A 26,775-nucleotide genomic window follows, 5' to 3' on the forward strand; every position below is an offset into this window, starting at 1 on the left:
TTTTTTTTCCTAGCATGTGTTGTTTCCATGAAAGCACACTTAATTTTGCCTTGCTAATGGCCAAACCATGTGAAAGCTTTGATTTTCTACATTGCTTAAAAAAAGCCGAGGGCTATATTTGTCCAATAGCATTGGTGAATCTCAGTGAATATTCTGGGTTAGAAATACAATCTCAATGTGGAAATTGTATATGCTTTTGTCTAGCTCAGATATCACCCAGGAATGGATTTTAGTCCATGCTAACATCATGCATTATACAGACGGCTAAGCAGCTCTGAGTCTGGTCAGCGCCTGGGTGGGTGACTGCCTGGGAACGACATAGCACCACCTTGGCCTGTGATCAGAATAAATAAATATTGTCCCATTTTTTTAAATTTTTTTTTACAAACAACTTTCCTTGAGTGGGGGATTTTGATGTTAGATTAGGCAGGGACTGAAATGTCATTTGAAAAAGAGAACATTTAAGCACTTGTTCCAAGTTAATGAGCAGGATGGAATACAAGATTAGAAAGTGCTGGGGTGGAGCAAAACAAGGTAGAAAGCTGCAACAGGTATGATAGAATTTGTTCTGGAACCAAAGGTTGGGCAAACAGAACCACAAGAAAATCAGAAAACTTCAGACCAAATGAGCTTTCATCTTGGAAGACTGCATAGGAGATGCTACAGTACATTTTTGGGTGGTTATTCCTGCTGGAGCAGAGAAATTGAAATACATTCATGCAGGGCTTTTTTGTGACAGTACTGACTGGTTTGGAGCACCAGCACCTCTTTTCTTTGCTGCCCATGGCAGCCATTTTGTGCTGGCACCCACGGCACTTTTATCAATTTATGAATACTGGCACATCGTTTTTTTAATAATAATAAAAAAGCACTGCATTCATGGAACCAGAAAGAGGCAGAGGGCATGAATCAGCCAAACCTAAGCACTTATGTAATGATTCAATACTTAATTACATGCTTAAACTGCTCAGTTGTGTTTTTTGTTTAATACTCAAGTTTGGCTTGATTATGTCCAGGTCGATTAAGGCAATATGTAGTTGTGCTATTAACACTCTGGTTTTTACTTCCTATATTAAGTATCAAGGTTATAAAATATGGAATGTTCCTTTTAGTTCTGGAACCAGGGGTTTCCAGATCCTCAGTAGAAATGCTACTGAATAAAGTATGGTAGCTACACATACTTGGTGGCAAGTAAGATTTATATTACCTGCCAAATAGTCAAGAGGCACTGAATAGGCATTAGAAGCGGAAATAATTGCAATCTCATTAACTTTTAGTTAGTAAGGACTAACCCAAAATTTCACTGGGTATGGGCAGCAAGGTGTCTTTCTACTAATGGCCCACTGGCATTTAAATGTGGTCATTAGTAGAAAAAGTGGATGAACAGTGTACTTTATTTACAGCGCTAGAATTGTCGGCAGAAAGTATAAGATCCATGAACTGTGGGGAAAGTCCCAGAAACCATCTTTGAAGATACATGCCTCATTCACATATCTCATGGTTCTGGCCCATTGAGCTGGCTCACTGAATAAACTGGTTGCCCATGAGAGCACTCCCAGAAACCCCTGGAAGCACGTTCTCATGGGTGTATTTATTTTATTTATATCCTGCCATTCCTCCAAGGAGCTCAGGGTAGTATATGTGGGCTTATTCCATTTTCTTCCTCACATTCCTGTGATGCAAATTAGGGTGAGAGAAAATGACTGGCCTCAAGTCACCCTGCAAACTTCATTGCTGAGTGAACCTAGGCCTCCTCCACTGTCCCAACACACTTAATTGCTGCCCCAAGAGTGACCTGGGTATTTCCACATATGACCAACAGACTTTTGCATGGATGGCAAGAGGCATGCTTCCTAAATATCTGAGCTAGTTTAACTGAGATAATGAGCTAGACAAGGCTGCAAAGAAGAAGGAAAATCACCTAAGGTGGTTGAACTATATAGCAACACTGTACATGAGTTACCTGGGATCTTGTCACTGTTAACGGATCCAGAAACAAATCTTGATCTTTAAAGCAAGTCGCTACCAGCTGTAGAGAGTACCTTGTTTCATGACAGACCCTCAGATATTACATCTGAGACTAGAGGCAGAATGCTCCCGTGGGCCCAGAACGCAGTGGCCCAATTAAAGCCCACGCACACGTGCAGCTCTGAATAAAGCTAGTCAGCTGCCCAGGCTGGTAAAAGTGGGGGAAGACTAAACAGATGGCGCCTGCTTCTCATCCCGAAGCCCGGTCTGCTTTTGCCCTGGAACTGCATATGCGCAGACCTGACTGGTGAATCATGCATGCAGCAGCCATTTAAGTGCACCATCCCCTATCTGGTGAGGAGCACAAATTGGAAAGCCTGCTTCCTTGCACACGTGGTCCCTAGTTGGATCAGGCTAGCTGACCCAGGGCGAATGGGAACTACACCCCATTGCAGAGAATGGGAAGTGGCCTGCAGAAACGTCAAGGCAAAACAAGTACGGTATATGGAATTTTGTTCAAACAGTGTGGCAACTGGAGAGAAAGGTCTGCATACATGTACATGCATACATGGAAAGGACCAGCTCTGAGCAAAGGAGACAGACCTGGCTTAGCTGCTTGGACCTGGGCTTCAGAGTTCTCCTTTTGAAAAAGCCGAGAGCAGAGAATCCCCCAATGTAATTCTCCATTAGATTGGTGACAATATTTTGTTACTGGGTGGTTGTTGTTGTTTTTCAGAAACATGCTTCTGGCATTTATTGTCTCAGCTGGAGGCTAACAAGAGTCAGATGAGATGATCTCAAATGTCCCTTCCAACGCTAAGATTCTATGTAAGCCTATGATGCAAGGCCTGTATTTTATCTGAGTTTTGCATTCAGAGGCACTTCACAAATAATGAATATTATCACGATGATTAACTTATCTTGCCTTCCCTCCTCTTGTTTCAGCATCATTAAGGGGAAATGGGACCCAAGTCTGTTAAAAAGAGCCAGTCATGATTGTTTTGCAATTCAAACATCTGCAGAAGCTTGACTGCTTTGAAAAATAAAATCTGTGTAGATGAATCAAGTACCTGAGAGTCTGGGACAGTAATAATAGTAAGTAGTAAGTCTCAGGAAGAGGAACAGGAGAGTATCTCTGCCTATTTGCTTCTTCACTCACCCTCCCTTCTCAAAGTACCCCCCCCCAACCAATTGGGCCAATTCTCAGCCATCACGTGTTCAGATCAGCGTTTTCCATTCAGATTCTATGGACATTAACTGACCTGTCTGAAACCCTCTCTGATTTTAAATAGGTCCCCTGAACCCACCCCAGCATCAATTTTAAAATACAGGAAATTCCCTTCAAGCTGTGTACACACAGATACACACTGAAATTGGACGATAAGAATACATATGTGAACACCCCCAGCCCCCAGTCCCCCCCCTTTGCCTAACACCTTCCCCTTTGTTGAAACCCAGCTTCATTTATGGAGGTAGGCATCCAACCAGAGAGCTCCAGATTTCTTTAGCGACCTGTGGAGGAAGAAGAGGAGAGGCATGGCATTCCAGTGTTGGCATGGTCTCTAGAGCCATGTTCCTGCATTTACTTGTGCGTAGGATACTCGCATGTAGCAACGGGGTGGGGTCATGCTTCTCAGTCCTGTCTCAGGTGTTGCATTCCTGTCGCTGCACCCCCCCCCCCAACCTATTCAGAGGGCTGGAAAGCAGGGCACACAATTGTGTGAGCGTCCTCTTCACATGCAGCCCCTCTGCAGGAGCAGCTGATTGCATGAAAAGTCTCGCTTTCAGACCTCCACAATCAACATGGAAAGGTCAAGGGTGGATGCAATGTCAACGGCAGTCCTGCTCCTCTTGCTATATATGTGTGCCCTAGGTAGAGGTAAAGGGACCCCTGACCATTAGGTCCAGTCGTGGCCAACTCTGGGGTTGCGGCGCTCATCTCGCTTTATTGGCCGAGGGAGCCGGCGTACAGCTTGCAGGTCATGTGGCCAGCATGACTAAGCCGCTTCTGGCGAACCAGAGCAGCGCACGGAAACGCCGTTTACCTTCCCACCGGAGCGGTACATATTTATCTACTTGCACTTTGACGTGCTTTCTAACTGCTAGGTGGGCAGGAGCTGGGACCGAGCAACAGGAGCTCACCCTATCGCGGGGATTCAAACCGCCAACCTTCTGATTGGCAAGTCCTAGGCTCTGTGGTTTAACCCACAGCGCCATCCACGTCCCTCCTTGCATGTTACTTGCATGGGTGCCCTACATGCAAGTAAAAACATGAATAGGGCTATACTCATCTTCCCAAATCTGGATTTATAGAGCATGTTGATAACAACCTATACTTAAATTGTGAATTCCAATAGTTATTTAATGACCAAGGCACATTGTCTTCCTGGACTGTTCTTCCAATGGATTGCACAGGAGCATTTAAATGCCTGTTAAGGTGCCTGGCATTCCAGTGCTGCCTCCTTTTCTCCTTCCATTACCAGGTTCCAGCATATCATTTGTTTCATAAACGCTATATTTGTCAATTTCATCTTGCTCTGCCTTTTCTCTTTCACAACAACCTAGCAAAGCTGGCTGGCTTGAGCAATGGCAACTACTGTGGTTTAAAAGGAATAGGCAAGGTAATGTCCACAGGCCAAGCTCACTTGCAGAGAATTCCCAGCTCTAAACATGTCTGCGGCAAATGTCTGCACAGCAGTTGAGTTGGTTGAAGGTTCTGCCAAGGATATGGGCTACAGGCCTTGCGATGTCTTGCCAGATTTTCTAGATGCGCTAGGTGAACACACTGAAAACCCCCGCCTGTTCTCTTACCCAACAATGTCTGAGAATGCTTTCATGATAGGCTTTTCTTCATAAGGGACATTGTACTTGGCACAGAGGGACCTCACCAACGGTGCTATCTTATGGTAGTTGTGGCGCGGCATCGTGGGAAACAGGCTATGGTAAAACAGAAAGGAGAAAGCTTGAGGAAGGCCTCCATAGACTCTGTCCTTGGGGAAATGCAATGCACTGCCTTGCACGTTTGCTTACAGGAATAAGCAGCAAAATGTAGTAGTGGAAGAAGGGACTGTACCCACTTCAGACTACAAGTGTATGGTCTCTGCTGGTAGAAAACTAGCATTGTATGGAGGAGGCTGGGTTAGAACCCTAGACCCTGATGCTGGGTTTTACTTGCAGTAATTTTTTAAACATGGGAAGGCATTCAAAAGTAGCCGCTTCATCTAGTAGCTTGAAGGTGAACATCCCTGTACATCCCTCAAGGCTCTGCCAACCCACTCTGCTGCCTGAGTGCATGGCTGGTGCTGGTGTGTGTGTGTGTGTGTGTGTGTGTGTGTGTGTGTGTGTGTGTGTGTTGTCAGTGCAGACAGTCCAGCACTGAAACATTAGCAGAAGTCACCCAAACATCATGAGCAATTGTTTTCTGCTTTTTGTATCTAACACCAGGGTTTTATTTCAATCATATTGTAATGTTATGTTCTTTTGCTGTTAGGCACTGTAGCCACTTAGTGTGCAAGTGTGGGATAGAAATAATGATTTCAAAAATAACAACAAGGTAATAATTACCCTGCTTTTCGCCCTTCCTTTTTTATGGGTTTCCAGTTCCCCCAGGGGGATTCTATTGTATCTTATGGGGTCTATTCTTTCTAGCAAAGTTCCTTCAGGCCCAAACATTGCATACTTACTGGTGCTCTATTTGAAAGTTCAGGTGTCCACTGAACCAGTCGTTGAAAAAGGATTGTTCAATGTTGCAGGTAGCTGCCAACTGCAGAATTCAAGGAGACAAAACAGTGAATCTTAATGAAGCCCAGACTTGGAAGCAGATCAAGTGGATTTCATAACAAGCACTGCTCTTGTCACTGTCTGTGGTTCTAATGCCATTCTGCCATCTTCTACTCTAAAGTCACAATCCAAGGAAGTCTCAGATTGCACCTGTTTACACAGGAATTCTCTTGATCTCCCTACCAGTCTCCGGTTTTAATTGCTGTGTTGTTTTAAGGGGATTGATTTATTCCCTCTTTTAATTATGAATGTTTATATTTTAAAGTTCGTGTCACTGGTTTTTATATTTTCAAAATTGCCAAGAAGCCCAATTTGGCACAAAGAGGTTTAATAAATTAAGAAATAATAGTCATTGTGCAAGGGCTTCCATGTGGCCCTCTTGTTTAAATGAGGGCCATCTAATTTAAGCAAATGTTCTTCCCATGGCCACTGCAATGCTTAAACAGGCCCATCAGTTTTGGAAGCCTGAACCAATAAATCTAACGTTGGAAATAGTTATAACATGTGGTCTGGAGCCACTTCAAATATACCTTGTATAGATGGTAGCAAAGAACTTCATGGAAGTCTGTAGTGCAGTTGTCAGAAATATGACATTCATCCATATATCAATGGGGAACGAGCTATCTACCACCAAAAATGTAATTTTAAGGGTTAGTTATGGCAGAGGTCAGGAGCAATTGGAGGGTTGCTGCTGCTCTGAACATGGCCTACCAGTAGCAGTCACTTATTGGGAGGGGGAGAAGGGAAACTGCTGTGTGCTGTGTGGGAGCATCGACAGAGACCATCTGCCACTCCCACTGATCTGCCTGCACAGCACCAAACTTCCTCTGTTAGCTTTATTTTTAGAAGAATCCCATGACACGGACACAAAGGCTTAAGTTTTTTCCAGCATGATTTTAGAACCCCCACGGTGCAATCCCAGAAATCCCACCAAGTTCAGTGGCACTTGCTGTCTCATTAAGGCTGTGCAAGATTTCAACAGTTCAGACTTTAGCAACCCAGTTTACCTGAGCACTGAGCCAATCTCTGTGCTTGTCATTGTCGATTTCCATTGGGATGTGATTCATCTGTGTGACCCATACAAACCAGTGACTTTCCATGAACCTTAAAAAAGGACAAGGGGGGAAAAAGACAAAAACCACACAATTCAGCCTTGTATATCTGGATAGATTAATCCTTGGACAAAACTGTGCTCCGTTAGTGCAGGGGAAACGGAAATCTTGCCTGAATAATCAAAGGAGAGCCTCCCCCATTCTGTACAGACAAACATCTTAGCGGTTGCTAGGTTTTCCAGTGGAAAGGGTAATTGGCATTTTGCTCTGCCTTTCTATATTGTGAGACACTTTCCATTTACTTATTTAATAATTTGCATATTCATTTTCTATCCTAAGCAGAGACAAGACAGCTGTTCATTTGGGATAAAAGAATGTTGTTGGGCTTCAGCTCCCATCATCCCTAGCCACTGCCCATGCTGGCTGTGACTAGTGGGAGTCCAACTACATCTATTGGCCATCAATTCCCTGCCCCTGCTGTATCCAGGTAGCCTGTATTTTAAGCAGCTCAAAGAAGAAGTGACCTGGCTATAAAACCCCCCAAATAATAGGCACCCCAGCTTCATAGCAGACTGTGTTTCTCATATTTACTCCTGGCAACAGTACTGGGGAAGGAGGTGAAACTGGAATTTTCTACTGGACTGCTTGACATTTTTTTGTGTCTTCTCCAAGGGATTTCATCAGTGACAATTATAGTAGCAGAAAGGACTGGTTCGTACATGATTATTTTTTCACTTGATAATGGGAGCTTATCTGAACAGCCTAAGACAGATACACTGCCAGATTCCCCTCAAGCACAGGGCTGCTAAATGGAGGGAGTTCACCAGATTCATAGGACTGTCATTTATCCAACGAGTCTGAAGATATATTTTTTAATATACCCTGCATACTGTTACCTTAATAATATTACTGTTTGTCCTAGGATCAATTCAGAAATGCATAAATGAAGACAAATGAATGGGTTTTTTTTGGAATGAATGTGAGCTATTTGCAAAGATTATCAGAGGAACAGTTGCTGATGGCTATCAGAAATAAACAGGATTTAAAATACCGGAGTATGGGATGGCAACACATTCCTTGGAAGAGGAATGTCACATTTCAGGAAAGTTGTACTCATTTGCCTAGAGGTACCCCAGTGGGGGCATGAAAATCCATGCAAAAGAACTTGCATTCTTAAGAACAAGAAGCACCATGGTGAGGGTGGCCATGAAAAGACCTTGGAATCCTGAGGCCTCCCATGCAATCCCAAAGCCTTCTAGTTCAAAGAACAGATCCAAACATGCTTTGCGACCATCTCTGGTAACTAAATCCCTGCAGAACATGTGTGAATGTGTTGAATGTTTGAGAGCTCTTGAATAAATAAAACCAACGAAGCACTTTTGAAAACTGTGCACTCCTGCCCCTCTGATCTTGGGCTGCATTCACGGCACAACATTTGGTGTACAGTAAACAAGCACAGGGAAACTTGCCCTCAGAAAAAGAGAGCTAAAAAAAGGGGGAGGAATAAGTTGGGAAGAGATGGGATGCAGCAAAGCCTGAGGTAGAACAAGTCAGCAAAGATAATACAGCGTAGTAGACCAAAGATGGATGACTGAAAGAGGTAGAAACAGTGTGATTAGGCTACTCCTTAGTTCCACTGTTGGAAAGGGGAGGTTCAGCAAGAGGGAAACTTTACCTGACGAAGGTGAGGAGACACAAGGATCCCAGAACTCCATAGAAGGGGATATATAAGGTGAAATAGCGTAGGTAGTAACTGAAGGCCCAGGCCAGGTCCTAAGGAGAAAAGGAAGAGGTTACGTGTTGCAAGGGAGGTTGCTGCCCCCCTCCTTTCACCAGTGCTCACTTCCACAGAATATGCAGAGAGATGCCTCTTCATTTCCCCCAGGAAGATCTCCTTGGAGTGGCCCAGGCCATTCAACTCCAATGGAATGAATGGGTTTTAATGAAGGCAATGCAGGGTATGGAGGATCTTTCACTTACCGCCCAGAATTTGTGTCTGAACATGGTCATGAAGATTTGCATTTGGAAGTAAACTGGAATGAGGAGAGGTGGAAAAACTGAAAGGAAAACCAGAAGGCATTAGAGGAGGCAGGCAGGCATGAAACATAAAATGGCACCCTGCAGCTGGACAATGACCTTAACATGAAAGTTAGGGTCTGGAGGAAATTGCTATCATTCTGGGAAAACATAGCAAGAGATTCTGTTTTGGTCTGTGTTCTATCCAACATCTCAAGATGTTAAAGAGACTAGGATACCTCTGTACCGTTCCAGAAAGACCCAGTGCTTCTACTTACAACCAGTTCAGCTATTTAGAAAACAGCAACCACCCATTTTAACTAGCATTCTGAACCACTTCAAAGTGCAGGTGGGTAATGCCAAGTTTCAATTCTCCACTAGGACAAATGATTCCCCGTATGTAGGAACCAGCACCTCAGTTTTAGAATAGCTAGCTCTCTGGATACAAAGAATTTACAACATGTGGAATACTTAAAAATTACACTCTAAAATGCTGTAGTCCCAGGAGGGATCTCTTGATGCTTGTTCCTAGTTTAACTAGAGTTTATAGACCAATAACATTTATTCTTCACATTGCAAGATCCTGGAAAAAATATATGATGGAGCTCCATGTTTTCTTTAATAGAGTTGTGTGGAGTTGCATCATTTATGCCACAACAGCTAGTGTGGTGTAGTAGTTAGCAAGTTGGACTAGCTCTCCCAAGACCTGAGTCCAAATCCCTACTCAGCAGTGAAGATCACTGGATGTAGTCAGTCACAACTTCTCAGCCTAACCTACATTGCAGGATTGTTGTGAGGATAAAATGGAGTACGTGGGGAGAAGAACCATGTATACTGCTTTGAGTTTCTTGTTGGAGGGGTGGGATAAAAATGAAACAATGGCAGAAAGGATAGAATCAAGAGAGAAAATATGTGGCATGGTTCTGACTGGATTCTATGAGTTTCCAAATATGGAATACAATGAACGCTCAGAAGTGAATGAAAGGAGATCTACCCTATTGCTGCACATCAGAAATGTAGCAGGAGGGATCTTAATACCTACACAGGGTGGGGTTTGTTAGGAAATAAAGAATAACTGTTTGATCACAAAGGAATTACAAGCAGGCTCCTGCCTGCACCTACATGTAGGAAAGCGAAAGAAGGAAATAGAGATACTCACCAAAAAAGAAGTATTCATGCTGATGGTTATATGGGAAGTATTTCAGCTTCTTCTTTCCATACTGAGGAAAAAGAGGAAAAAGGGGCCTTCTCAGTGTGGAACTAACTTTCCAGGGAGATTTGCCAAGCTCCCTTTCATTTTAGGGCTTTTAGGTGTACTTTGAAGCCTTCCTCTTTCAGAAAGCCTGTTAAGGTTACAATCCTAGGTACGTTGCCTAGGAGCAAGTCTGATTATAATTGCCTTTGTTTTAGTGGACTCCTATTTAAATTGTCATTGTGCTTCTTGTATTGTTGTTATATTGATTTTTTATTGTTTGAAATTGTATTTGTATCAGATTAATATTGTAAGCTTTTTTCTGATGATAGAGGATTATATTCACTCATTTAAGCCCACTTGTTATTACATTTCATTTCTGCTATAATTCCCCCACCCCACCCCCCGCAAGAACCCCTAATACCGTATTTTCAAAACCTTGAAACAACAAAAAAAAGAGAGTATATGCTGGCAAATGTAAATGCGCACCTTAATTTTTGCATTGTAATTTGGCCAAAAAAGGTGCACATTAGATTCAAGTAAATACGGTATTTACAGTCAGGTTTTTAAATATCCACTTTTCTTGTCAGCTGTGGTAAGTAAGAACTGCCATCAGGCAACAAGTCATCATCATCATCATCACCACCACCATAATCTTATTATTTATACCCCGCCCAGTGTATGGGAGGGGAAAATGGAAGGGGGGGGCCAAGGGAGGAGAATGTGTCCCCAACAATCATTCTGGGCTGCCAAAACCATGGTTTTAGCAAGATGGGATCTTTATGCCTAGGCTCTATGCATAGTGGGGATGGCAGAACTCATTCACCATTCTCCACAGTTCACTGTATGGTGGCTCTTTCCTCAATTTTTTGAAAAACTGAAATGACACCACTTTCTTTTAAAGGTTCATAGTTGGAAAACAGCACACATATTTCTTGAGCCTGCTGGCTCAAACCGATTGCTTCGCCTTCGCAAAGGTCAGATAAATGCCAATTTTCTGCTTAGATGGACTTTAGACAAGTTCCAACTGGATGATATGCTGACAGTTATGTCCATGAAAGAAAGGAAAACCAGCCTCTTCCTTTTCACAAGTTTCTGTGTGCTGCTAAATCATTTTTCAGTTTTTATTGCTGTTGTTATTATGATCATAATCACCATTTATAAATAATGATATTATTTTTAAATGTTGCATGTTGTACGGTCCGTGCCAGCAGGCTCACAATCTGATAGGTACAATGCTAAGAAGAGCGCAAGCAAATTCAGGCACCTGTTGATAAGGCTACAATTATCAGCTTTGAAATGGCCCAGTGTTGAAGGTTGGCATAGCTCCATTGTTAATTTTGTTTGAACATAATGAACCAGGCCAAATCAAGCGGTGTTCCTCAAGGGCACGCAGCGCTCTAGACACCATGATCAAACAGCATTCCTCTACGACACAAGGTACAACCTGTACACAACCATGCCCAGTTTGCCCCATCCTCTGTTTACTTTGAAAATATCCAGTGCACTCCTCCTGGCTGAGGCTTTGGATTTAACGGCAAGCATCTTCTTAGTATGTGATGCAACAGCACACAGAGGGTTGCTGTGGCAACCATTTTGCAGAGCTCCGCTGAAAACTATGTTTATTTCTGGTTATTATTGGCTGAAGATCATTCTTTGCACTTCTGAACCAGAGCAAACTTGTGTTCCAAGAAAACAACCCGTCAAAAGGATAACATACAGCTGCAGCGCCCCAACATTATCAAAAAAAAAAAAAAAAAAAAAAAAGTATCAAAGAATAACATCTTATTGCCCCCTTTTCTTTCCCACCTATAGGAGGTCTATTTCCTGTTTTCTTAGAGGTGGTTCTCATATTAAAGGTGCAGGCGTGCTCTTGCAAGTCACATCTTTAGCTGAGGATAAGTGCACATCTAAGAGTGGGGGAGCATCTGACCTTGAATGCAGGAGGTCTCTGTTTCAACCCCCAGCATCTCTAGGCAGGGCTGGGAATATCCCCCATCTGAAATCTTGAACAGCAACTGCCAGTCAGTGTAGACAATATTGGCAAGATCCAGTCCTCAAAGCAGGCAGTGAGCTTTCCCTGTTTAGGGAAGTTTTTAATGTTTGATGTTTTATCACATTATTATTATTATTATTATTAATCTGTTGGAAGCTGCCTAGAGTGGCTGGGGAAACCCAGCCAGATGGGTGGGGTATGTATAAATAAATAAATAAATTTATTATTATTATTTTATTAGTGCAGCTTCATTCTAGGTGAGTCTTCTGCAAACCAGCCACGTAGAGAAGCCAGCTTTGCTATCACATGGAAGTATGATAGTAGCAAGGATGGCCTCACAGTAGCACCAAATGGCCAGTTCCATACATGAATGAAACTGCCTTCAACATGAGATGTGACTGGTTTTTAGGAGAACTCTAAAGACTCCCCCCCCCCCCCCCGGTCAGCTTTTGGATGAAGATAGGTCAGTTTTCTTCTGGTGATGCTGTGCCAAACATCATGTTTTCAGATGTGCTGTACTGTAGATTATGATTTTATGGTTTTAATAATTTGTGTCTTAATGTGTTGTGATCTGCCTTGGGCGGGCTAGCCCTGAAAAGCAGCCTATAACTAATATAATAATAAAACCATTCTGTTGTTATTGTTGTTCGTGGATAGTCTCCGAGTCATTGGAGTCATTGGCTCTGTCATCCAAATCCAAGGTTGTGCCTAATGAAGTCATCCGATTATTAGCACAAGGGGTTCCGCTATGCAACAGGACTTCCTCCCCCTCCCCTCTCCTTGCATGCCCCCAATCCTCCAGAACCGATGGGGGCAGGCAAGAGACTTACAAGGAGAGGAAAGGGAGAGGAAGTCCCATTGCATAGGTGGAAGTCTTCGCACTAATGAGACAGCTTTGTTTGATACAACCCATAGCATTTAATTCATATCCAACTGGTATGAAATTCAGAGTCCTAAAACTGGTGGGGTCAGTATTAAGCCACGGATTAGACAGTTTTTCCCTACAAAACTTGACCAGTCACAAAGTCCATATAAACTGGCCTGTGAAAGAGTTTTGCCCCTCTTGTTTGCTAGTCACTGAGGTGCCACATAACTGCGCTGGGTTCCCGTCCCCCCACAAACATGCGAAGTGGGTTCCCAACTTTTGGAAACAAAGAGCTTCAGTGTAAATGCAACTTGATTTCACACCCCCTCTTCTTACCTCGACAGGCTGCGTGTCTCCCAGGACAAAGAGGTGCACCATGTTCACGTCCGGATCCTTCTTGAAGATGTTTGGTTTCGCATGGTGCTGGAAGTGACGGTGATTCCACCAGTTTGCTGAGGCGCCCTGCAGGAAGAAAAGATTTGCACGGTACATGGGGAACTCTGCTTTTTCAATGCATTCGTGTACACAAAAAGATGCCATGCAATATTATAATAATGAAAGGGGCTAGGAACTAGGTACAATAGTCAGTTTGGCTCCCTCGAACTCTTAGCTCCTTTTTCCTCTTGAGGTTTGAGTACCAATTTAAAGCGGCGGACCAGAAGGCCAGCTTGCTGCTCATCACTGGCCTGGTAGGCAAGCTGGCTGCTGGGGCTGCTCCAGATCATTTCCAAAAACTCAGGACAGACAGAAAGCCTTTGCTCACAAAGAAGCTTTCAATTCCAGCCCCAGGCCATGTTTATGGAAAGCAAGTACAACACCCTATTCATAGACCCTGGAGGTCCCCAGAGGAAAGCAAGGAAGCCTACAGCTTGGGGCAAACAATGTGGGCATTATCGAGAAATTAGCTAGCCAGTCCCTAAAGCCTTATCTGGGTTTTATGTGGCAAGGATAAACTGCTCCAGCCAGCATTCCTTACTGCTCCATGGTTTGTGATCTTGAATGATAATCTGAAAGGAGGCACTCAAAAGAATGGCCATGAATGTCCATTCCAGGTGATGCTAGTCTTGCTGCTCTGTATCTTTAACAGTTGCCTGGTAACTGCAGCAACAAAGCTTTTCCTGACACTTTATCTCCACACCAGGAAAAGCTTAATCTGCTTTCCATCTGTGTGTCAGGTTGCTGCTAAAGGCACAGGAGCCGGGGGGGGGGGGGGGAGTTGACAGCCCTAGGTGACATACTACTGATTTTCCTGGAGTATTTCAAGTTGGTGGTTCTTAGCTGTGATTGGCTGGCTAGATCTGTTGAATTTCTGCCTTTCAGGCGCAGGCCCTCTGTTGGTTAAAAAGGTGGTAACTATTATTGGCTCGATCCTTATCTTCTGCCATAGCTCTTCAGCCTATTAATGGATTCTTGCAAGAACTGATTTCCTCATCCTGAGCTCTTGAGCCTCTAAACTCATTGTATTTATTGTTAAATCTCTTGGACTCAGATCTTCCAGCTTCTGAGTTCTGAATTTATAAAATCCCGCACTTTGTGGTAAAACAGGTGAGACATGCTTTGATCCTGAATGTCCACACACTGATTCCATTATTTTTTTCAATTTTATACCTTTAAATGATTTTACAATCATTTTAATATTTCAAAACATGACTTCCTTCCCCCTTTTTCTGCAGTTCCTTAGATTTATTTTTAATATTTTCTGCATATCCAAATTAACTTAATTTGCTCATTTATTCATCTACTTTACATGTATACTCTTATAAAACTGCAAATTATTACAATAATACTGCCAGTGTTCTTATCTGCTTACAGTTTATTTGTAAAAAGTTTGGTTTTATCTTTATTAACCTTAAAATCTGCTACCTCGCCAATTTTTTAAAAATCTCTTGTAATACTTTCGGGATTGACTCTATTGGATCTTCTACAGATATCAGCACATCGTCTGCAAATGCTTTTAATTTATATTGTCTCTGTCCCACTCTTATACCTTTAATATCTTGATTACATATTATTCTTTGCACCAATACTTCCAAAACTATTATAAACAACGAAGGTGACAACGGGTAGCCTTGTCTTGTTCCTTTAGTTATTCTACCATTCTCCATCAGGATTCCTTAACAAACTTAAAGGGAATAATATAGTCATACAAGTTTGACTGTGGCTAATGGTTCAGATTTTGAAGGGTTTTTTTATATATATACCGGTATATTGCTTGAGACACATTTATGTCAGTTCACAAGCTGTATCCCTCTGTGGGCACAACAACCTGTTCATCTAGAATAGATTCATTTCAGATTATTCCTTGCTAAAGCAATCAGACACAAGAGCTAGAATTTACTGTTTTTTATCACTTGGAAGAGTGAAGTAAACTGGTTTCCAGCTAAGACTGTGCTATTTTTGTCCTGCTCCCTGAAAAGCTGCATGACAGGCAGAAATCCAACAGCACTTCCCAGTGATGGGGAATGCATGATACTTGGGATCTTTGTCAGTTCAGAGGTTTTTAAAGACACAGTCCTGCCAGGAGAAAGATGGCAACCTTAACCCCATCATTTCTGACTGCAGTTATTTCCTCAATGGGAAATGACCTTACCTTCAAGTGACCAATCACAAACTTATGAACTAAGTGGTTCCATGTAGACTTCTTAAACACAGAGAGGTGTCCAAAGTCATGCTGTAGCCATCCAGCCTGGGCCTTGGGAGGAAAGAGAATGATCATGAGAGAGAGAAAAGGCACCCCTAAGAGAAACTTTATATCAAAACCTAACTATAAGTGCTTTCTCTTCAGTTTCCTTTACATCAATGGTTCCCAAACTTCTCCCCACCCTGAACCACTTGAAAATTGTTGCAGGGCTTTGTGGACCACTTAACGATTTCCCTGCCTGTTCTAGCAATTATAATGTGTTGTGTTAGATGCTGTATGGTTTTTTAAATTGTTCTTTTATTGCTTATTTTATTTCTTACATACTGTGTTTCATTACAATACAAATTGTAAGTTTATTTTTTTGAGGGTATTTGATTCCGTTGTATTATAATATTGTAATAGGGAATGAAACACAACACAGTATTAAAGATGGCCCACCCTTCTGGTAACGATTGGCAATTATTAAGTTACAAGTTGTTTCATGCTATCTTCAGTGCCTTTTTGAAGCAGTAACAGTATGCAACTTTCAAGGCATGGATGAACTAGGAGGCAGGTGACTGCCCACTCAATATCCATAGAACAAAGTTTCACCTGGGAAACTGCAAGGATGATAGCAAGGAGGAAGGTTGTAATCCAGTTAGTACCACAGTATGAAACCATAAGCCAAGCCAGAGCCTCCATCACAAGAATGTGACCCAAGTAAAGAGAAAAAAACACAGGATCCGCTTGAAATAAGTTCATATCTTCTGCTGTCTTCCTCAGGGCACGGAAATCTTCCACCAATTGAGACTGCAAAGTAGAAAAAAATGATATTAAAAGAGGTCCTCTTGATACCAAAGGGGCTAAGGCACACTAATTTTTTCTGGATTGCAAATTATGTAAAAGAAAATTATATGCCAGCATTTTTGGCAACAGCAAGATGGCTCTCCCTCTCTGTACAAATGCATCTCTCTCGATGAGAAAGAACACAAAACAGATCCTCCCACACACAAACATCCAGAAAAGCCCATCCATGAGTGAAGGAAGTGCCTGCCATTTCCACACACCCACCCCAATTTATTTTGTCTATTTTCCCCCTCCTTTAAAAAACAATAATAACCCAAAAACTACACAAGAAAGGGCCATTATAACCTTGGCAAGGGTACAATGCTGAAGTTTCCTAAGGAAACTGGGGCGAAGCGGAGGGGAGAGGAGGAGTCTGTAGACAGTTATGCAAACTCAGTTCCGCAAAACTGTGGCAATACTGCAGCATAAAACTCAACCGTTTTCCAACTGCCCCTGCCTGCAGCCCCAATTTGTTTTCCAAAATACCCCTTTCTGCGGGAATATATTTTGGAACAGCACAGCCTCTGTTTGCAGCGAAAATCATCCAAGACTCTCAGGGTTTGTCACTGCACCGCACCGACTGTGAATGCACCCTAGAGTAAGGTTACCAGACGTCCCCGTTTCCCAGGGACAGTCCCCGGATTTACAAATCAGTCCCCTGACAAATTCCATTGAAGTTGAAAAGTGTCCCTGGATTCATTGAAAAAAATCTGGTCTTCTGCTTTGCACCTTGCTAGGGGAGGTCAAGATTTCTTTTACAAAATCTGGTCTGCCATTACAGTACTGAACTCCTCATGGAAGAGTCTCTGATAAGCTTTCTAGGAAACCCTGCTGCCTGCTGAAATGTAGTCTGAACCGCTATTCCCTTTGGCATAGGAAGCCCTGAGCTCTGCAGAGTGGTGTTCCTGAGGGAAAGCAGCTCACGAGGCACCTGCAGGTTAATGTTTAGACACTGGCTGGCTGTCATCAATGCAGCCATCCAAGAACGAGAGGCGGCAGAAAGGGCTTCCTTTTGCAATCAGCCAAGTGGGACGAAGTGCCTGAATAATTGATAGCCGGAGCGTTTGGGATTTGAGGGATCCTGAGTGACATGGCGACGTGAGGCCCGATGGGAAAGGCATCTGTGGATCCTGTTTGCAAAGCTGCCCTCCAGGCCAGAGCTCAAAATTTCAGATTATGAGAGATCCACGCATGGCTGGTTTCCTATCCGTTTGGAATATATATGGACGACTGGTTTGGTTATGTGGCCAGTTGTACTGGGAACAGGCTCCTTACAGGCCCATGAAAATTCTCTGGACATTTTATGTTACTTGGTAAATTTACATTCAGGACTCTTCGTTTCTTTGCAACACTCCCCCTGCCTCCTCCTTGCCTCCTCTTCTATACCTAGGCCTTGTGTGAGGTTTTTCTTCAGAATATTGATTCTGTGACATAACAGCAACTCAGCTAATCTTTCTCTCAAGCTCTCATGCTCTCTCTCTCTCTGTGTGTGTAAAAGTCACAGGTTTATTTCCAGCAGGCTCCTTTTCCTGTCTCTCGTCTTCGTATGTCGTCTCCCTCCAGCCTTCCCATATTCTGGTGTTTCCCTTTTTATTTTCTAATAGTGTCCCCCGGCCCCCGCTTCTCTCTCCCTGCTTGTTTCTTGCAGCCTGCTTTCTTCAGGACTACATTTATCTTTATCACAACCCCCCCCCCATTGTATGGCATTTGCATATATTTTTGTTTAATGTTAAGTCGCTTGGAGACCTTAGGGTGACTAGCGACTAATAAGCTTAATAAATAAATAATAAATATCTGCACATTAAAGGCAGTCAGAAGCACCCCTGAAGCCACATGTCTCTGGAGATGTGTCCCTCCCCCGTTCCTCATTAAGGCATCTAACAAAACAGCTCATCTAATAGCTAGGGATGGCTTTCAAATGGAAAGTTAATTGCAAACTTGTGTCCGCCTCATGCTTTATTCTTTACCATTCCTTTTCTTTCTTTTCTTTTTTTTACAGCCTGTGTGACCTTGGGTGGTGGTGGAATTATCGTCATAATTTTCCATCAAATCATTCTTCTAGTTATTTTTGGAGGATTCTAAGATACAGCATTTATTAAGCAAAGTCAATGTTGGTAGGTTGGACTTACATTGTCCTAAGCGCATTTGAGAAAAGGGAAACCTCTAAACCTGAAGTTTACTAAATATTCCACCTTCCCTAAAACCTTTTTTTTTTTTTGCACATACAGCAAAAGGAGGTAGCAGTAGACTCCAGGGGCATAGTACCTCAGTTCAAATAAAGCAAAGGCAAGCTGAAACCCAAGAAGTCTTGCAGTATCAGTTCTTCCTATTGGCCTACAGTGTCAAATATCCACCGTATTACAACCCTTGATACAGTTCTGGATGGTAGTATTTAATCCTCAGATGAATCAATGTTCTATGCTTTCTTTGACACCTCAATCCTATAATGTATTTTATGACCCTATAGAAATGTCTACACAGAAACCCTGAATCTGGCGTTATGGCATAATCACTGTGCTGATATTTTCTGTGTTTTCTACTGTTATCCTCTTTTCTTTCTTGGGTATCCACAGACTAGTTTAAACTCTGATCAGTATATCTGTGCAGTCTCAAGGTAGATTACTTTGCAGGAAAAATTCGGATTTGTGCCTGCAGCCTCCAAGCGCATGCCACTGTCACTGGTTCATGCCTATCCACATACAAAGAACTCCCAGAGCTTGTGAGGTAGGACTGCACTTTGCAGAAGCCAGGCTAGGGTTATAATATTTCAAAAAGCAAATGGCAGCCCTACTAATTCATCTTCGCCAAGTTTCTCCCATGGGATAAATAATTTCAGCTTTTAAACAGATTTGCCTGGGATAGGCTGGATTGTCTGTAAGATACTCCCCTTCCGACACTCAGTGCAATTCTTCATTCTCCAGTGATTGTTTGTCCTCCAAAGCACCACTTCAAATATTGTGACACACTTTACAGAACTAGCTCATGAGAGATACTAATGTAGAGTAAAACACAAAAAGGAAAACTGACTCTAGATCAGGGGTGCAGACCCTCCAGCCTGTGGGCCAAACTTGGCCTACTAGGCATCCCTATTTGGGTCGCAAGGTTGTTTTGGCACTTGACATAATATATGACATTAGGTGTGAGGCAAGTAAGGACAGAGCCTTAAAGGAACAATGGGCACTTTAAGGGGAACTCCTGTTTGCTCCTTTGCTGGAGCTAGACACGCTTTCATCGTCCATCAGTTGATGGGTGGCGGGAACATTGCTCCAAGAGGGGAAAGTGGTTTCCATTGAAACCATGGTTATGAAAAGCACTTCTCCCTCCCAGCACTGCTCCTTGAACCTCTGAAAACCAGAGGGCTGTTTGAAAGCCCTTCTGCAAACAGCTCAGTGCCGTCCTTCAAATATTCACTGAACATATAGGAAAAATTGCTCTTACTCACGTTCTGGCCTCTGTCTTGGCTGGGTTCTCCTGGGGCAAGTTCTCCAATCAATAATGGCTTAAGAAACTTTCTCACAAATACAGGATCAGGGTGAAAGGCCTTAAATGCATCCTAGAATGAAGAAATACACAACTGCTGTTCAAAGAGCTGTTACCCACTCTTCCTTATCTCTCATAATCATTTTCCCCTTAGAATCCAGAAACTTCTTTCTACATGCAATAATCCTTATAGATGAGCCAGTGCAGAGCAAATTCCCATAGTGGTTTGATAACCAATCCCTCTTCTCAGGGAACTCTGGGAATTGTAGCTCTGTGAGGGGAATTGGGGTCTCCCAACAAGTCTCAGCACCCTTAACAAACTACACTTTAGGGCAGGCATCCCCAAACTCGGCCCTCCAGATGTTTTGGGACTACAACTCCCATCACCCCTAGCTAACAGGAGCAGTGGTCAGGGATGATAGGAATTATAGTCCCAAAACATCTGGAAGGCCAAGTTTGGGGATGCCTGTTTTAGGGGAAGCCATGACTTTAAGGTGGCGATACTGGTTCATATGTATTGTGCAGACGGGGCCTTATTGTAGGAATCAAACAATATTCCTTCTGATTATACATTCCCAAAACAAACACACACACACAAAATAGTATATAACATTGAAAATCTCCATCTCTCAGCATAATTATTAGTAGATAAGCAAACAGAAAGCAACATGATATTTTCACAGCCAAAGAGTGAGTGGGTGGCAGAACTAGGAATCCTAATCTTGCGGTGCTTTATTCCTAGGGACTGGTCTGACTCAAGTCATTGTCTCTAATGAGTCCTTTGTTGTCCTTGCTTATGGAAAAAAAGGAAACCTTAATTAGTAACATTAGCTTCAGCAGCTTAATTCACTTGGGGAAAGCACTGGAACAGGGGACAAGGAGAAAATAAATTAGAAAATGCTGGAAAGGAGAAAACAAGATAGGAAATAATATACAGATAAGGATAGCTATTAAAGCATAAATGTGAGGCACACAGAAATGTGATCTCTGTGTGCAAGCTGCTACCTGAATCTGCAGTCATCAAGAAACGAACAAGCATGTGCATAAGCCTAAAGGATTTGTAACTGAGGGAAATTTCCAACTCCTTATCTTCCCCTAGAGCCATATAAAATCCCTAACTCCTTCCTAATTCCCAGCAGACAACACTCTTGCTTAAAGTTGTGCATTGCTAATTCACCTTGCGGCAACATAATCTAAGGCTGGGCGCACCCAGACGATGAACATTTTGGTGTGCTCATTAACTTCCAGAGTCTACATGAAATGAAGGCTTCACCTTTAATTGGTACCAAATTTTTCCATGTGGTGAACAGGCGTTGTTGGGGGTACTGGAGCACAATTTTCAGCCTGCAGCACAAAACTCCTACTGTCACTGCAAGAGGATCAGATGTGAGAGAGCTATCTGCACTGTATAATATAAAGCCAAACAAGGGGAGTGTAGACAACCATTATGTGGGCAGGCCCTTTGTGCCACTCCCTGTCAAAACACTGGATGCAGCATCACTGGACTTCTTCCTCCTCCTTTTGAAACGAGTATAAACCTGAAAAAAGCGAAGGAAAGAAACCCTTTCCACATACTTCAGCCCCCTCTGATACCCCAAACAAATGGTACAGTGGCTTGGAAGGAAAATGAAAGGTTGTGGGATTGGGGGGGGGGGCAGGGAAGCTTGCTGCTGAGTCACACAATGCCCACCAAAGAAACAGCTAAGTGTTTAGGGAGATGACAATTGGCCTTACAAAAGATACTGGATAAGCACTGTTTAATGCTAGGGAAAATTTGAGCCTCCTGGGAACCGACTAATGGTCTTCATTACAACCCAGTAACCGTACCTTGCTAGCACTGGATTAAAGGACCTGGCAAGTCCTCTACTGGGATCATATTCTGGGGTCATAGGCCCTTCTGACTTATATGTCAGACTCATATACTGCATGCACACCACATTTTCTTTGCAAAGCAGCCATGCTATTTTGTTGAACAGATATCCATCTCTTTCTAGGTTCTTGAACACATTGCTAGCAGATGGCAAGCAACAGTGGCATCTCCTTGGGAAGCACTAAATGGCTTCAAAAATGCACTGTGAATGAAGTCACACTTGCAGTAAGGGTTTATGCAGTCTGAACCTGGCCAAACAGGAGACAGTCCTATGGTCTTGGAATTGGCTGGCGGAAGCTTCAAGGGCTCGATGTGACTTTGGGGCTTGCACTATCAGCTTCCTTGCTACCTGCTCAAACTGTGTGTGTGTTTGTGTGTGTATATATACAAGGTACCGTAAGTCTCTATCATTGCCTCACCCAAAATGAAAAACTAGCTTGCAACATCCTAAAGAAGGTGATCAGGCCTGTCACCACACTCCTGAAGTTCAAACTGAATTATGGTGGCAAGCAAGCAAGCAATGGTCACCTTCAACAATACACTTGAAAGAACATGATGCTGCAGATTTGGCTCTGTGTGTCCCCCCACCCCCCATAAGTACAAACACTTCCACATGTGCTGGTTCATGAGACTGATAGCTTTGTAGTGGATGTACAACATTTGGGAGAAAGAGCATTCATGAAATCCTAGAATGCAGCTAAACCAGTGACAAAAGCTGGGAGCCATCAAACTTGCTTCTGCAAGTTGGGAAACTGTCATATCTGGTAACCTCTAGGTTAGTTTACTGCAATGCATTTTACACTGGGCAGCCTTTGAAGACACTTTGGAAACTACAGCTAGTGTAGTATGCAGTCACAAGATTACTGACTTGGTCCAGAAGGTCTGAGCACATTACACTGATTCTGGCCTGACTGCACTGGCTACTGATGAGTTTCCCAATTCAATTAAGTGCTAGTTTTAACCTATCAAGCCATATGCAGCTCAGGACCACAATACCGCAAAGGCTGCCTCTCCCAATATGAATCCGCTCAGAGCAAACAATCTTCATCAAAGACCCTTCTTTATGTGCCTTATCCAACGGAGCTGCGGAAGGTGGTCACATGAGAACAGGCCTTTTGGGTAGTGGTTCTTCCTTGTGTGGAATGTTCTCCCCAGGGAAACATGCCTGGTGCCTTGGTTTTTATGGGCCAGGCCAAGACATTTTTATCTGCCTAAGCCTTTGGTAGTTATACCAGCTTCTACTGTGGTGCTTACCTTTTACTGATATGAGATAGGTTTTAACCTTATTGTGTTGGATGAGCATTTTAATTATTTTGTATTGTACACTGTGTTTAAATTTCCTGGTTTTTATTTGACTTCATATATATATTGTTAAGTTGCTTTGAGACTAAGAAGCACAACAATACATAAAATAAAGGAGGTAATTTGTTTTTAAAACGTTGCTCCACAGAATCACACAATCCAGACATTTCAGCTCATTGTGTCTCTTCAGTCTTCTTTTTAAATGTTGCTTTGAAAAACCCCACTGTGATTTAAGACAACAAAGACAATAGAATCACTATGTGTTTCGGTTTGGGAAGTTCAGAGATGAGTGGGAAATGAAAATTACAATGTAAATGATTTAACAATAAAACTTGCAGATTGGCAGGACATCTGGACCAATTGATTTTAATACATGATGGCTGTGTTACGAAGAATGACAAGTTGAAAGCATGTAGTTCTTCCCAAGAACACAAAATGCAGCGAGTGCTTTATAGACAGTGGACAGAAGTAACCACAGCCAGAAACATGCAGCCAAGGTACCTGGCCAAAAACATCCGTTCTGGCTACAATTCTTGTTCATCCCGTATGACAGACACACACAACCAATGGAGAAGCACAAGAGAGACTTAATAGAGCCATGACTCGATACAGATTCACATTTTCTCTATATGTGAAGGCCTGTGGCTGCTTTTGATTAACACAACTGTTTGCAAATACACTCCTAGAAGTTACTGGTACACATGCTGTCTGACATGCATGTAGAAGGGTGGAGAACAAAAGGCATACTCACCTGCCACCTCTGAAGGTGGACTTTGCTGCATTACATGAATGTGTGATTTCATCCTCACTTTTGAAGATCTGTTTTAGATACCGGGGCTTAGCCTGAGAATAAAGCTGGGAACCTGTAGCCCTCCAGGTATGCTGGACTCCCATCAACCCCAAGCAGTATGATCAATAGGGATGATGGAAAACAATAATGATGCTCTGAGTATTGCCAGGGTGCTTCACTTTCCCATGAGTGATCACAACCAGCTGTAACACATTTAGGATTTGTCCTCAGTGCCTCTCAGGTCCAGAATACTTCCCCTGCCCTCAGTTTCAAAAATAGGATGGAAGAAGAAAGTACAAAACAGTGCCTCTGAGCACATGCAAAGAGGCTTTCCTTCATCATCAGGTAACTACAAACCACATTCACCTGAGGAAAGGTTTCCAGAGCAGAAAATGCAGCTGGAACACATAGAAAGGTGGGCATAAAGGAAGTCTGGTCAAATAGACACAGCAGTATACAATTATCTTAATGGGATGCAGTTAGGGCAAACTTTTTGAAGCTGAGGTCCACATTCACTTGAGGGAAAGTGATCAGGGGCGCATGCAAGCGGTGAACAGGGCTAAAGTCAGAAGTGAGGAGCAGCACAGCTTGACCTCCTCTCTGCTATGTCTTCCCTCTACCGCTTCATTCATCTCTCTCTCTCACACACACACACTTATACAACTTGTTTCCCACAGGCATCTAGTTGGCCACTTTCCCCAAACCTTTCTTCTCCTGGCGTAATCCAGTTAACCAGAACCTGGGTAGACAAAAGTGCTTCTTCGAAGCTTGTATGGTTAAACTATGGAATACTATCACAACATGTGAGAAGGACCCCCAACTACGGTGGCTTAAAAAAAAGGGGGGGTAGAGACAAATGCATGGAGAATAAGGCCCCCAGCAGACAGACTCCCTCCAGGACCAGCGGGCCTCAGGAGTCCAGTCGCTAGGGAATAGCAGCTGGGGAGAGCTGCAACTCTTGTGCCCATGTCCAGCCTGTGGGCTCCTCAGAGACATGATCTGACTGGCCACTTTGGGAAGCAGGATGCCTCCGCTGGCCGGCTGCTCCCCTGCAGCTTGCGCTTTCAGGAGCCGCAGCTACTAATCTTGCAAAGGCATCCTGGTTTTGCTCCTTCCCGCCGCCGCTATGCCTCCTCTGCTGCCGTTACTGAAACAGGAGCCCGGTCGGGGGGGGGGGTGGAATGAGGCTAGCCAACCACTAGCTGCAGAAGCAGCTGCCGGGCGAGGGGAGGACGCCACCAGCTCCTTTCCTTACGTGGGGGGTGGGGAGTCTCAGGGAAAAACCCCTTGCAGAAAGAGCCACCCGAGCGCAGCTCTTTGGCCGGCCTGCAGGCAAACCTCTCTCCTCCCCGCTCTTGCATTGCTACAATGCTCCTTCTGCAGCCTCCCAGCCGCCGGCAACCTTCCAGCTTGCAAGCACCCCATTCCCTCTTTGCATCCAGTCCCCGTTTCATGTCAAACGGCGGTTCCTGCCAGCCCTGCGGCTGCAGCGAGCTCCGCGCTGCGGATTTGCCAGCCCTGCAGCGGCTGCCGCCGCCGGTTCCCTCCCTTCTTCAAAGCAGCAGCAGCAGCAGGTGAGCGGCGGCGCAGGAGCCGGGCGGCAGCAGCCATTTGCGCCCTGCCAGCGGCACCGGCAGCCGGAGCCCCTTACCGTGGCATCTTCGCCGGCGTAGTGGCTGATCACGCGCAGCCCCCCCGGGTGTCGCTTGGCCCATTGGGTGATGTTGTACACTTTCCGCTCGATCACCAGCCACTTGTCCGTGTGCACGTTGTGCTTCTGGATCTCCTCCCAGGTGTACGAGGGGCTCGGCGCCTCCCGCTCCGCGCACATCCCGCCCTGCTCCTCGCCTTTCCCCATGACCGGCTTCGGCGCGCTGCTTCGACGGCTCGGCTTCGCGCTTGCTGGCGATCCTGCGAAGCGAAAGGCTCCCCGCCTCTCCGCTCCGGTTTAACTCACCCACTGCGCCGCCCCCCCTCCACGCCGCCCCCTCCGCGTGCTCTTTGTCTTCGCCTTGCCGCCTGCCAGCCCTTGTGTAATTTCTGCCGGCTCCGCCGCCTGCTCTGAAGTGCCCCCTAGGCTGCAGCGGCGGACTTTTCCCTCGCAAATAATCCCTGCGCCAGCCAGCCAGGGGGGAACCTCAGCCTCTCCATCCCATTCCATGAATCACCGACGAGGATTCCGGAGGGTAATCAGCAGAGCTCCTCCTCCAATCGCCGCTCTCCGCCGGCCAAGCGGGGCTCTGCCATTGGCTGGCGCTAATCTTTCGAAGGTGAAGGCCGGCTGACCTCAGCTTAAAACTTGAAGAAGCCTTGATATTGTGAAGCGGGCCGCCGCCGCAGTGCTTGCGCGGGGCTCGCGGCGCTGGCCCAGGTCTCTTCTCAGAGGCGACCCCGAGGGCGCCACCGAGGCAGCATCAGGCACGAGGAGCGAGCGCGCGCGCGCCTCAAGGAAAGCTTCGCGCCTTCCGCCAACGCGCCTATCTTTGTCTCCAAAATTGGCACAAGAAACGAAGCTGTCATAACTCAGGACAGCCGGCTTCCTGAAAAGATTCCACACACACACAAAACGAAGAAGAGTTTTTACAATTATGCAGATTTGCCTACCCGCTATCTTCAGCCTAAGAGAGTCCCAATCTGCTCCTCATGTCAGTGTCTTATCTCCCCAACTAGGAGATCTTGGCAGTTCTCCCAGGATTGTCTATCAATAATACCAACTTGTAAAATATATGCTGCAGGGTGGCCCTTCTTTATTCAGACCTTTAGGTAGGTAACTTAACTCAAGATTTAGGCAATTTCAGTTCAGGATCCATAAATATTTTCCTGTATGTTTGCATAACAAAATGAGCAAGGTTGGTTTTTTAGACATTTTTTTCTGATTGCACTTACATGAGTGAAACAAAGGGGTTTTTTCCCCTAATTTTTTTTAATGTCAAGTTGCTTATATCAAGTACAAAAAGTGATAGGGTGCTGGTTTTTTCTGTTAAAAACGCATGGCCAC

At 44.2% G+C, this 26,775-nt stretch overlaps 1 protein-coding gene across 1 annotated transcript; it reads right to left on the reverse strand.

Annotated features, from left to right (window-relative positions):
- Positions 1 to 863: 863 nt before the first annotated feature.
- Positions 864 to 26,175, reverse strand: LOC307204745 (acyl-CoA 6-desaturase-like). The gene is made up of 12 exons (XM_079956636.1): positions 25,429 to 26,175; positions 19,778 to 19,888; positions 16,102 to 16,299; positions 15,460 to 15,561; positions 13,206 to 13,331; positions 9,976 to 10,036; positions 8,781 to 8,857; positions 8,476 to 8,573; positions 6,756 to 6,852; positions 5,652 to 5,731; positions 4,780 to 4,905; positions 864 to 3,480 (listed from the first exon to the last, which is right to left on the reverse strand). Exons 1-12 carry the CDS (start codon positions 25,633 to 25,635, stop codon positions 3,429 to 3,431), a joined length of 1,335 nt encoding a protein of 444 aa, XP_079812762.1. The 5' UTR covers positions 25,636 to 26,175; the 3' UTR covers positions 864 to 3,428.
- Positions 26,176 to 26,775: the final 600 nt, after the last annotated feature.

This window comes from Podarcis cretensis, assembly GCF_951804945.1.
Source record: "Podarcis cretensis genome assembly, chromosome: 1".
In the NCBI taxonomy this organism is placed as follows: Eukaryota; Metazoa; Chordata; class Lepidosauria; order Squamata; family Lacertidae; genus Podarcis; species Podarcis cretensis.

Bases quoted from the DNA above. Each gene is read 5' to 3' on its own strand.
- LOC307204745 (XM_079956636.1), bottom strand. From the start codon at position 25,635: ATGGGGAAAGGCGAGGAGCAGGGCGGGATGTGCGCGGAGCGGGAGGCG. The intron at 13,332-15,459 runs GTAAGGTCATTT...TTCTTCCTGCAG, and splicing joins TTGTGATTGGTCACTTGAAG to GGCGCCTCAGCAAACTGGTG. The intron at 8,858-9,975 runs GTGAGTATCTCT...TTTTCCTTTCAG, and splicing joins GCATGAATACTTCTTTTTTG to TTTTTCCACCTCTCCTCATT.